The sequence below is a fragment of the Phacochoerus africanus genome, chromosome 1 (genome assembly GCF_016906955.1).
Source record: "Phacochoerus africanus isolate WHEZ1 chromosome 1, ROS_Pafr_v1, whole genome shotgun sequence".
In the NCBI taxonomy this organism is placed as follows: Eukaryota; Metazoa; Chordata; class Mammalia; order Artiodactyla; family Suidae; genus Phacochoerus; species Phacochoerus africanus.
In genome coordinates, this window is record NC_062544.1 from 150,121,833 (window position 1) to 150,134,990 (window position 13,158).

General features: G+C 46.9%; 1 protein-coding gene across 1 annotated transcript in view; it reads right to left on the reverse strand.

The window, feature by feature from the left end:
• Positions 1 to 13,158, reverse strand: part of C1H3orf20 (chromosome 1 C3orf20 homolog) — a 106,066-nt gene that overhangs the window by 36,606 nt on the left and 56,302 nt on the right. The window contains exons 8-10 of the mRNA XM_047754637.1: positions 10,016 to 10,147; positions 3,152 to 3,275; positions 1,591 to 1,843 (exon numbers count right to left, since the gene is read on the reverse strand). Of these exons, the coding sequence (XP_047610593.1) occupies positions 1,591 to 1,843; positions 3,152 to 3,275; positions 10,016 to 10,147 (509 nt within the window). The remainder of the gene's footprint in view (positions 1 to 1,590; positions 1,844 to 3,151; positions 3,276 to 10,015; positions 10,148 to 13,158) is intronic.

Below are 13,158 nucleotides of genomic sequence, written 5' to 3' on the forward strand. Positions count from 1 at the left end.
AAAAAAAGACTAATCTATGGTATTAGAAACCTTCCTTAGGGGAGGAGGGTAGGATTATTGATTGTGAGGGGACAAATGGGAATTTCTAAAGAGCTGAATATGTTCTGTTTCTTGGGGCTTATAGAGTATGTTTACTTTGTGATACACACTGAGCCTATACACTTAAGATACACTGTTTCATTTTCATTGTTTATTTTTCTATATTTCATGAAAAAAAAATCTAGAAGCGCCCATAGCATGCAGAAGTTCCCAGGACAGGGATCAAACCTGCACCACAGCAGCAATCCAAGCTATAGCTGTGACAACACCAGATCCTTAGCCTGTTGAGCCACCAGGGAACTCACTGTATTTTTAAAGTTAAAATGTAAGAGATAGGAGTTCCCATCATGGCTCAGCGGTTAAAAAACCTGACTAGCATCCATGAGGACGTGGGTTCGATCCCTGGCCTCTCTCAGTGGGTTAAGGATCCAGGGTTGCCGTGAGCTATGGTGTAAGTCACAGACATAGCTCAGATCTCGAGTTGCTGTGGCTGTGATGTAGGCCAGAAGCTATAGCTCCAACTGGACCCGTATCCTGGGAACCTCCATTTGCTGCAGGACAGCCCTACAAATACAAAAAAAAAAAAAAAAAAAAAAGAGAGCGAGAGAGAGACAAAAAATACATATATATAAGAGAGAGATATATCATCTTTTTTTTTTTTTTTAAGTTTTCTAAAAACCTGATACATCAGATGATGTCACTTCTTGCCTTAAAGTTATGGACCAGCTTTTTCTAACACTAGCAAGGCTGCCTGACCGGGTTCTTGTCTACCTCTCTGTCCTTGATTTGCATCCCTCTCTTCCTCCCTCACAATGTTCCACACTGGTCATCTCACTTTCCCTAACTCATATCAAACTTGTTCTTGTATCAAGCTCTTTGTACATATTCTGTCCACTGCCTGACGTTCTTCCCCTGTCCTTCTTTGTGGATATTTTTTTATTCCTCAGGTCTCTATTAAAATATTATCTCCTCAGAATTGCTTCCTTGACTGTCCACCTAGTGTAGCACATCCCACCTCAATCCCCCATCACTCTCCATGCCTGGGGTCTCTCAGCATTTTCCATAAAGGTCCAGGTGTTCTCGGTCACAATGACAACATTTCCATTTTAGCAGGAAAGCAGCCACAGACAACATGTAAATGAGCGGGCATGGCTGTGCCAAAACCTTACCTATGGATACTGACATCTGAATTTCACATCATTTCACATGTCATGAAAGATTCCTTTTGATTTTTTTCCTCCCAAGCATTTAAAAACATAAAAACCACTCTCAGCTCACCCACAAAAAAGTCAGGCAGGGGTTGAGACTTGGCCCCCCACCATAGTTTGCCAGGCTCTTTTCTAACCCATTTCCTTAATTTACTTTCTTCAAGCCCTTATGACCACCTAAAATCATTTCAGTCATTCATATGTTTATCTTCTATCTTTCTCCACTCCTAGAATTGCAACTCCAAGACAAGGGGCCTCATTCGTTCTGTTCACTATGGCGTGTCTTCTACCTATCTCAGCATCTCACACATTGAAGCTGGAAGAAATGAAAGCCCGAGCCCACCTGGGTGTGACCGTGGCCTTGGCTTTGACCTTGACAGTCTTCTTCCGAGTGGGGCTCACAGGAGCTGACCCTGGCTCTTCTTTTGAAGACTCTCCAGTTGAGGATTCAGGTCGGGCAGACTGAGATCGTAATAAGACGATTTCTCCGGGGTGTAAACTTAGCTTGGTGCCCCGCTCAAGATAGGGCCCGGATCTTACCCTGGTTCCACTGATTTCTGCCTCTGCCTTTACTGGATATTCTATAGTGAACAGGCCTGTGGACAGAAGACACTGCCATTACTCTTCTCCAAGGCCTGGTCCCCCTTCCCTGACGAGAGGCTATACATCTCCCTCTCCAGGCCTTCACTCTTACAGAGTCTGTGGCTGGGCTGCTTCCCCTGTTGTCTGGCAGTGTTTCAAACCCAGTGCAGTCAGTGGATCAAAAGTGCTGGCTGAACCTAAGAATGAACCCATCTCAGTTCTGTTCATTGAAGATCCAGCTTAGATCCCTCCTCCCCCAGGTCCTGTGTTTCATTCAGCTTTGTGTCCTTCATGGCATTCAGTGTAGAGGCTGAGTATACAAGGCATCCATGCTGTTCCCTCCCCTGAGAATACTGTTCCCTGTGCCTCCAGGTTCAAGAAATTTCCATCTATGTTCTGTGTTGTATTTTATTTATTTATATTGTTTTTCTTTCTTTATGAGACTGGCCAGGGACCTCTCATTCCTTTATTCACTTACCAAATATTTATTGAATGCTGGGTAATGGGCATACAGAGATGACCCCATACAGGGTTCCCTGCCTCTGGGAACTCTGAGCAGGAGTGTGGGGATAGGAAAACAAAGAAATATTCATAATTCTAGGCAGTAAGATTTATAATTAGAGCATGCATAAAGTGTGTGGGAGCCCAGAGAAAAGTGTGACCCCTTTCGCCAGGAGGTCAGGGCAGGCTTCCCAGAGGAGGGGCAGAGTTGAACTGAGTCTTGAGGGACAAGGAGGAACACCTCAGGGAGCCTCTCTGAACCCTGCCAGGGGATGGCATGGAATCTGGGGGTGGGGATGTCAATGTTCCTTCGCCCCCAGGCCCATCAGCAGTGAGGAGGAGAGCCAATATGGGAGGGATCCTGAGGCCACTCATGCTGGCCTTGGGGATCTCTGTGGGTCTAACAGGAACAGCCTAGTGAGGTGGCTGCTTTTCTCTCTTCTCCTGAGACCTTCCACAACAAGGAGAGGAACAGTGGCTTCAAACAGATGATAAGTGATATGTGAAATGGAGTTGTGAATGACATGTATGGGCAGGGAAAGAGAGAGTGACAGAAAGACTGAGACAGACCCAAGGGAAAAGTAATCACATGGAGACATTAAAGACAAGCAGAGAGCTCTCAGAAGTTATTGCTGGTGAAGGTGGCCATTATTGACTGCAAGCCTTCCCCATTCCGAGCCTACTCATCCCATTGCCACTGGGAGTCCTCCTGCTGCGCTACCACCCTGGGGTGGTAAAGGGCTGTCCTTGGAGGTGACTAGCTGGTGGCCTAGAATTTGGGAAGCTATCAGATAGGATGTCATCCTCCCCTGCCTCCTCACCTGCCGCCAGCAGGACAGAGTTCATGAACTGGGACACTGTCTTCTGAAACCGCCTCTTGATCTCTGCCAGGGCCCGGCTCATCTTAGACAACTTTTCGTCCATGCTGCTGATTCTGTGGGTCATCTGGGTAGAGGCCGAGGGGCATTGTCACCTGCCCTGCCAGGAGCCATGTGCCCAGTCCAGTGACCACCTGGCTTTGCACTGGCTTACAGGATGTGCTGTCCCTGCCTGAGACTCATCTCTTTTCCCTTAGCCAAGGGAACCCCGCACTGACCCAACCTGCCTCGCATGTTCCCTCCTGGAAGCTGAATGCACTGGGCAGGACTATTCCTTGCTTTGGACCCCACCGTGCCCACCATGCTCTTTAAGCAGCCTGAAGACAGAGGTTGGCCCTTCTCCAAGTAATCAGTGGCCTGCAAGTCTCTCTCCCCAGCCTGACTCTAAACTCCTAGAGGACAAGGACTGGGTCTTGGTCTCCTCTGGGTCCAAGTGCCCATCATACAGAAGGCACTCAATAAATGCTTCTTGCATTATAAATAACTGGATGGACAAACACCTTCCAGAGCCTTTGCTGCCAGTCTTCCCCTACTGCACAACCCCCAGAACCCTTTTCACCCCAAAGAAACTGCCCTGCGCCAGGGTTACGCAGACTGACTGGTCCCCATGAGGCACAAGGGCCCAGGCTTCCTGACTCAATTCGGGATTACTGCAAAGGGCCACGCTGGCTCTGGGGCTCCTGTGGGATGGCTGAGGACAAGCTACAGTTCATTCTCCCCCTCTGCTAGGGCGGAACTAGGCTCAGATTCTGGAGTTGATGGCAGTCAGGGACTGACTCTTTCTCTGGGAAGGCTTCTCAGACTTCCTCAGCCCACAGCAATCACTTCTCACCTCAACCTGCACATCCACTCCTTCCTGTCCTGGGTCCTAAGTCCTGGCCACTTTTACTTTCATCAGGCCCCTGAAGGCAAGATCCATCTGCTGCCTTTTTTTCTTTTTTTGTTGTTTTAGGGCTGCATCCGAGGCATATGGATGTTCCTAGGCTAGGTAGGGGTCAAATGAGAGATGTAGCTGCCAGCCTACACCACAGCCACAGCAACCCTAGATTCAAACCACATTTGTGACCTACACCCAGCTCACAGCAATGCCGGATCCTTAACGCACTGAATGAAGCCAGGGATTGAACCCACATCCTAATGGATATTACTCAGGTTCATTATTGCTGAGCCATGACGGAACTCCAAGATCCAAGCTGTCTTTATGGCCTTCCTCACACAGAGGGGGTGTGAAATAATTTTTCTTCTGCAGAATTGAAGCCTTAGGTAGAGAGAGCAGGGTAGGCAGTGGACAGATTTTCAGAATTATGAGTAAGTCAGCCACATGTCTCTTTTTGCCCTGCAGGCAGGACTTCTGTAAAGGATGCCCCAATTAATAGCTAAGTCTCAACCATTCTTCCAACTGTTGGCCCCAGCCTCTGGGCTGATTTTATTTATCTGTAATTTATACCCAAGACTGCTTCCAAAAAGGATTTGAGGCAGCACTGGGCTAATAAAGCATTTAAATTGAGGCATTTCCTCGCTTCCAAGGTGCTGCCTTGATAGAAATATTTAGTGAGGAGCTTGGCTGCAGGGCCATAATAGCTGGAACTGTCATTCTGCCTGTCACTCTGATGGCTGGTTCCTTTTGGGGTGATGGGTATCCGGGGAAAGCATTTAAAAAGTTTCCAGTGTGACAGGGAGTGTGAGAGAGGAGGCCACCCTAACCCTCACCCACCAGCTTTCCTAGACTGCCATGGATTTGCTGTTGGGTTACAACCAGCTCCAAACACACACACGCAGACACAGACACAAACACAGACAGTGGAACTGAATGGATTTTTAAAGTCCCAGGAGAGGAGTGTGGGAAAGCTGGGTGAGCCTTTAATATCACTGCACATATGAGGAAACAGTCCAAACAAGGGAAAGGATGCCCAAGGCCTGAGACCTCCTGCTAGCTGAAGCTCTTTGCCAGCCTCCTGACTCAACAACACTTCCTGGGGGTGAAGGGGGGGTGGTCCTTGTAGCTCTCAAAGTTCAAGAATCTAAAGACAGTTCTCTGAGCCTCGGGATTTCATGTGAAAATATTCCGAGATGTTTAGCCTGGAAGCTTAGGGTCAACATTTAGAAATCCCATAACCTACAGTAAGTAGATATTTCTTTATTTGTTGTTTATCTAGTTAGAAGGTTGTACTATAAAGCAAACCTCCGTGCATTCTCAAACAGAAGGGATATAACCATATGCTTTGGGGCAAGTCAGTCTCCTTGGTGAACACTGACGACTCTCCTCTAGGATGTGGTAGTTTTCAGAAGCTATCAATGTCCTTGTCTGTTTACCTCTATACCAAAAGTCCCCAAAGTGGTCAGGCTTTCTGAGTTACAATGTTCTTTTTCATTAATGTCCAGCCTCCTTCCACACTGTCAAACTGCCTCTGTGCGCTTCCCTTAATAGGGACTCCACCTCCTAGAGCCCCACTGATCAGGAGAAATATAATGTGAGCTGCATGTGTAGTTTTAAATGTTTCTAAAGTCATGTTAAAAAACATCATCAAAAGGTGAAACTAACTCTAACATATTTGTTTATTTCAACACATCAAAAATATGGTAACTGCAAATATAATCAAAATAAATGATCACTAAGAAATCTACATTCTGGGAGTTCCCATTGTAGCACAGTGGTTAATGAATCTGACTAGGAACCATGAGGCTGCAGGTTCAGTCCCTGGCCTTGCTCAGTGGGTTAAGGATCTGGCGTTGCCGTGAGCTGTGGTGTAGTTGCAGACACAGCTTGGATCCCATGTTGCTGTGGCTCTGGCGTAGGCCAACGGCTATAGCTCCGATTCAACCCCTAGCCTGGGAACCTCCATATGCCACAGGAGCAGCCCTAGAAAAGGCAGAAAAAGACCAAAAAAAAAAAAAAAAAGAAATCTGCATTCTGGAGTTCCTGTCGTGGCTCAGTGGTTAATGAATCCGATTAGGAACCATGAAGTTGCGGGTTCAATCCCTGGCCTCGCTCAGTGGGTTAAGGATCCGGCATTGCTGTAAGCTGTGGTGTAGGTCACAGACATGGCTTGGATCCTGCATTGCTGTGGCTGTGGTGTAGGCCAGGCCAGCAGCTACAGCTCCAATTAGACCCCTAGCCTGGGAACCTGCATATGCTGCGGGTGTGACCCTAAAAAGATAAAAGACAAAAAAAAAAAAAAAAAAAGAAGAAGAAGAAAGAAAATGGAATGTAGATTTCTATGTCTTTTGTCTTTTCTAGGGCCTCACCCGCAGCATATGGAGGTTCCCAGGCTAGGGGGTCTAATTGGAGCTGTAGCTGCCGGCCTGGCCTACACCACAGCCACAGCAACACAAGATCCAAGCCATGTCTGTGACCTACACCACAGCTTACGGCAATGCTGGATCCTTAACCCACTGAGCGAGGTCAGGGATTGAACCGGCAACCTCATCGTTCCTAGTTGGATTCGTTTCTAATACACCATGACGGGAACTCCTACATTCTCTTTTCATACTAAGTCTTTGAAATGCAGCATATGTTCCCACTTCCAGCCTAACTCCATCTGAAATTGTCACATTTCAAGTGCTCAATAGGAGTTCCCGTCGTGGCGCAGTGGTTAACGAATCCAACTAGGAACCATGAGGTTGCGGGTTCGGTCCCTGCCCTTGCTCAGTGGGTTAACGATCCGGCGTTGCCGTGAGCTGTGGTGTAGGTCGCAGACGCGGCTCGGATCCCGCGTTGCTGTGGCTCTGGCGTAGGCCGGTGGCTACAGCTCCAATTCGGCCCCTGGCCTGGGAACCTCCATATGCCGCGGGAGCGGCCCAAGAAATAGCAACAACAACAACAACAGCAACAACCAAAAAGACAAAAGACAAAAAAAAAAAAGAAATCAAGTGTTCAATAGTCATCTGTGACTCATGGCTACCATACTGGACAGCTCAGCTCTAAAGCTCTGATCCCAGATGTGAATGACTGAGGCTTGCCTAGGCCTAGGGGACATGTTTAGTACAGGGACACAGAGTGATTTCTTTCGGCTGCTCATGGGGATCTTCAACTATTTATGTTCTAGTTCTTAGCCATGTTCCAAATTTCAGAGATTACCAAACAAGGGGTTGCCAGAAAAATAAAGCATTACTGCAATTTTATGGGAACAAAATTTTTTCTATTATCTATTGCCTTTGATAAGAAAAGTAAATGCACGTTTTTAAATACAGTCTAAAAAGGTCCTAAAGAATATAGACAAGTGACTTCATATATCCTGTGTACTTAGTCACCCAACTATGACTTTTAGAGTAAGAGCATGGAACCAAATGGGCAGAACAGACTCATCAATCAGCACAGCCAGGCATCTCAGTCCAGATGAACTCAAAATCCTGGAGTTGTTTTTGCTCACTGAAGAGGATAGCCTGAGTTTCCTGGGTGCTCAATGAGACCCCTTTAAGAAGCACTCTCTCCCCAAACCCCAGCACCTCCCACAGCGCCCCTCTCTCTGGCACACCATGCCAGTCAAACTGGGTCACAACCCATGTTGATGCTTTTGACCCTTCCATTAGACTGAGAGTATTTCAGAGACTAGAGGGAGTGAGGCTTCTTCCACTACATTCCCAACAGCCAACCTGGCACACAACAAGTGCTAATACACATTTACAGAATTAGTTAATGTATTATTGAAGTTGAAATGCTGCTGAAATAAAAGAGCGGTAGAAAAAACAGGTGCAATGCTTCCGTCCAGGAGAAACACAGGTGTTCTGCCTTGTTCAGATAACATGGGTCTCCAACAAAAGCCTGCCTCTCATGTCCCCGTGACAAGGAGGACATGGGGCTGCCTGTTCCTATGGGCTCTGTCAGCCCTGCAGGTCTGTGAGCCTGATGGCATGTGGTGGCAAATGTCCTCACAGCACAAGGGTCTCCCTCTGGGGGATAACAGTGTATCACCCAAACTTGGATACTTCTGAGGGTGAAAGGGATGCTACTAGCAATTCCTGGACTAATAAATGTAAACCAAGACCAGCTATTGGAAAACTGGGAAGTGTGGTCCTCCTGTTCCTGCTCCAAGGAGGCTTCCTGAATGAGCCAATACCAATGAGTGCCTCATGTGGAATGCAAGTGACCAGAGCTACCAAGAAGCCCTTGGCTACCCCAGTCTCATGGTGAACGTGAACTGTTCTCCTCTGGACTAAAATCCTCAGGGATCAGGGATTTTGTCCCCTTTGTCCTCTCCATATCTTTCCACAATGTTGACTCTGGACCAGGCACACAGTAGGATCCACAAAGACCCAGCAAATGAAGAACTAGGTTTCCAGACTCTGCTATTTTCTCATCTAACCCATTAGCAAGTACTTCATTTGAAGCAGTCCTTGTGCTGGGCCCTGGGGGAACAGACATCAGTAGCAACTGCAGGGAATTCCCAGTTTGGTAGAGGATGCTGACCTGTTAATAAAGCTGTGCTGGAATGGAGGACAGTTTTGGCTGGGAGGGCCGAGCAGGGAGACAGGCAGACATGGGACAGGAAAGGGGTTGGTGGGGAGGGTCATCAAAACACGGGCAGTTATTCTGTCCTTCATCATCTCTCCCTCTTCTGGTCACAGCACCACGATTTTCCTTTAGGAAAACACTCCTGCCTCATCATTTGCACACTTGGGGCTGATGGCACCCCTTGGCTTCTGGCAGCCTGGCCAGTGAGATCAACACACACTCCTGGCCACAGAGAATATTTCAGGCATGGGCAGCAGATGGAGCCAATGATGTTGGTGCTGGCACTTCTATCGGAACACTTAGAAAAAAGAAGCCCTCTTTCTCTTGGGGAGACTAAAGCTGGTAGAACAGTGAGCCCAGAGATGCTCATGACCATCTTGTCACCCTAAGGGAGGAACTCCTTGTGAATAAAACCAGTAAAGAGAAAGGTAGAGCCAAGAGGTGAAGATCTGGTGGAATCATTTAAGGACCTGGATCCAGCCATGCTTGAAGCTGCCTATCTACAGACTTACTTTTCAGTTTACTGAGCCAATACAGTCTCTGCATGCTCAAGCTAGTCTGAATTGGATTATGTCACAACAGAAAGACTCTTGAGAGACGTTTCATGGACAAGGTGGTACTAAGGTCAGACCATGAATGATGAGTCGGAGTCCATTAGGTAGAGAAAAAAGTAGGGCTTTATATGGGGTGGGGGAAGTAGAAAGAGAAAAGGTATTAAGATATGAAGGGACAACCACATTAAGATGACCTGGGGGAGTTTCCGTCATGGTGCAGCAGAAACAAATCTGACTAGGAACCATGAAGTTGCAGGTTTGATCCCTGCCTTGCTCAGTGGGTTAAGGATCTTGTGTTGCCATGAGTTGTGATGTAGGTCCCAGACATGGCTTGGATCCTGCATTGCTGTTACTGTGGTGTAGGCTGGCAGCTGTGGCTCTGATTTGACCCCTAGCCTGGGAACCTCCATATGTCACAGGTGTGGCCCTAAAAAGCAAAAAAAAAAAAAAAAAAAAGAAAGAAAGAAAGAAAAAAAGAAAGGAAGAAAGAAAAATGCCCTGGGGAGTTCCTATTGTGGCTCAGAGGTTTAAGAACTTGACTAATCCAGGAAGATGCCAGTTCATTCCCTGGCCTCACTCAGTGGGTTAAAGGACCCAGCATTGCCATAAGCTGCAGTACAGGTCACAGATGTGACTCAGATCTACATTGCTGTGGCTATGGCTGTGGCATAGGCTGGAAGCTACAGCTCCGATTCACCCCCTACCCCAGTAACTTTGATATGCCACAGGTGTAGCCCTAAAAAAATGACCCCCAAAAAATGCCCTGGGGTCAGGCCTGGGTAACTGGTCTATGTGCCTTACCCGTTTATCGTGAGATGTCCCATGGGGACAGTTGTTGGCCGATATGGGGAGTGTTACTGTCTCATTCAAGGAGGTGAAGGTGACCATGATGGAATCCTGCCCTAGCACCGTCAGCTTCATTTGCTCATTCACCTGTGGATGAAGAAACCGGTACTCAGTGGACCCCTGTTCCTGTTGTCCACCTATCCCTTCCTGACTCATCACAAAGCACAGAATCCCTTTGGCTTGGAGCTGAGGGAGCTATACAATCTTTCTGTTATTATGTTAGAATTTACTTTTATGGAGAAGACATAAGAATTCCAGTTTATCTTTGGGGGAGAATCAGTGGAACAAGTAATGATGGTTGCTTATCCCTGCCCTTTCCCTTTCCAATCCAAACTTGGAACCACCTGTGAAGGAGACATGGGGATCGAACTGGTGAATCAGCCTTTGTTCTGGTAGAGCCAAACAGGAATGCACCTTGGGTAAGAGCCAACATGGTCCCTGAATCTGACAATATGTCTCCCCAGGCCCCAGGTCTGACTAGGAGTCTTTCTCTACAGCTTGCAGGGCTCCTTGGCAGGGGCACCAGAGCTTACCCTTCTGCAGGTGGGCAGTCAGATGCCAAAGGGAAAGTGAGCCAGGGCCAAGCCACACATGCTTGGTCCCCTCTCCTGTAGTCAACAAATGTGTCACTACTCTTCCCCTAAGGAGGAGCCACCCTTCCCCATCACTTCCCAAAGGGTGGGATTTCCTAGGTAGCAGGTAGGCTGCCCTTATAGCAACTAATTCCTTGTTGAGAACTCTGTGGTCTTGAGTGAGTCTCAATCCTGTTCCTTGTTAGCAAGCGACTGGACCTCTCTGAAGCTCCTAATCTTCAATATGAAAGAGTCAAAAGGCTAGTATTAGATTCAAATGAGAGAAAGACTATGGAAGTGGCTTCCTAAACCACAAAGGGCCACACCAAACACAAACGGATATTATCAGGATGTGGCAGAGCAATGCACATGTAAGCCCTGGACAGTTCGCATGTGCAAAGAATGAATTATGCACCATGGCCCCACTAGGGGCCTGGGTGTCTTCAGCTCTAAAGCTGTGTGGTGAGGTCTCCTCAGTCTTGACACCCCAATCTAAAAGCACCCCAGGACTCCTCAGAAGTAAGAAAGCACTCTCCATCTTCATTCCTTCCTTTTCCATCTACGATTCCACTTGGTCCAAAGGTCCAGCTCAACTTCCTTACCATCAAGCCCCTTCCTCATTCTCTGCAGTCTGGATGCTAATCCCCTTCCATACCCTGAAAACATCTGATTCATGACCATCTCCCTGCCAAGTCTGTGACATCTTGAAACCTGTAGCTCACTTGCACTTAAGAGAGACACTACTGGCTCCTGCTCTTCTTCTAGAGAATACAGAACAGCTGTGAGCTGTGGTTGGAAGCTCAAGTGCTGTGGTTGGACAGGTTCCCACTGACCAGCTGGGCACATCAGGCAGGTTGCTTACCTACTCTGAGCCTGAAGACAGTAACAGAATCTTCCTCTGAGGGCACTGAACAGATTTCACAGAAAAAATAAGCAAAGGGCTTAGCTTGGTAGAGCTGTTTTTAATTATCTTGCTCCCTTGGCGTTTTTTTTTTTTTTTTTTTTTTTTTTTCCTTCCCTCTTCCCGGTGTCCCAAAGATGGTGCTCTACAAACTCAGGCAGTGGTTATCTTCTGGGAGTTCATGAGCCAGTTCATGTATCCATCGTGCCCAATCTTTCTTAGTAATGAGGATCCCTATCACAACAGGGATATGCCCCACTGAGCCCAGTCAGCACATCTAAAACCACATGGGTCTCTGAGCCTCTCAGAAACTACTTTGTTCCACCCAGACACACACAATCCATAAGGATCATTCCTCCTCCTCTCGTTTCTCTTCTATAGCCCACTTCTGAATGCCACTGATTTCTTTTACTGAAATGGCCCCTGTAAAAAAGATTATTACTACCCTTCATTATGTCAGGTCTGACTAGTAACTCCTTAACTAGTCTTTCTACTAGCCCATCCACTGACCTTTCCTTTTCTGGTTGACCTTCCACACAAATGCTGGCCAAGCATGCCAGCCCTCAGCTTAAAAAACAACCAGCTGGTTATACACCCAATATAGGTGAGTCAGCTCCCAACAAACTGATCCTCCCATAGAACCTGAAAAAAATACATAAAACATCTACTCAAAGGCTCAGAAGAATAAGAAAAAGCAGACAGATTCTTTTTTGAGGGTCAGCACCTGCAGCATGTGGAAGTTCCCAGGCCAGGGACTGAACCCCCACCACAGAAGCAACCCAAGCCACACCAGTGACAATGCTGGGTCCTTAACCCACTGCTCCACTGCAGGAACTCTCAAAAGCAGACAGATTTTGAAGAGTTAAGACTTAAAAGGACCAGCACAGCATGAATTCTTTCAGCATCAAAGAACCAAATGACCAAACATGGAGCAAACTACAGTCACAGAAAAGTAAGGTGAGACTTCCAAAAGGGACAGGGAAATAGAATCAACAGTCCACAAGTTTAGCTGATCACTGAACCATTTGTGAGCAGTGTAGATGTAAGGCAGCTTACTCCCAGGGGAATAAAAAACTGAACTGAGATTTCAGCTGCTGTCCCACTGTGAGTGGGACAAAATTTGTGGTATAAAGCTAACCATATCCACTGCCTGTTAAAACTGAAACATAAGGAGTTCCTGTTGTGGCCACAGTGGAAATGAATCCAACTACTCAGTATGAGGTTGCAGGTTTGATCCCTGGCCTCCCTTAGTGGGTTAAGGATTTGGCGTTGCTGTGAGCTGTGGTGTAGGTCACAGACAAGGCTCAGATCCCGAGTTGCTGTGGCTGTGGCACAGGCCAACAGTTACAGCTCTGATTTGAACCCCAGCCTGGAAACTGCCATATGCCATGGGTGCAGCCTTAAGAAGCAAAAAAAAAAAAAAAAAAAGAAAGAAAGAAAAAAAAGAAGAAAGAAAGAAAAACAGAAATATACACTCTGAAATATATAAGATTTCAGAGACTTCACAACATCTATAATGTCAGCAATCCAAAATTATCCAACATGTGGGAGATGGGATTAAGACAGTGGAACAGAAAGACTGAGCTCACCTTCTCTCATAAAAACAACAAAATTACAACCAAATG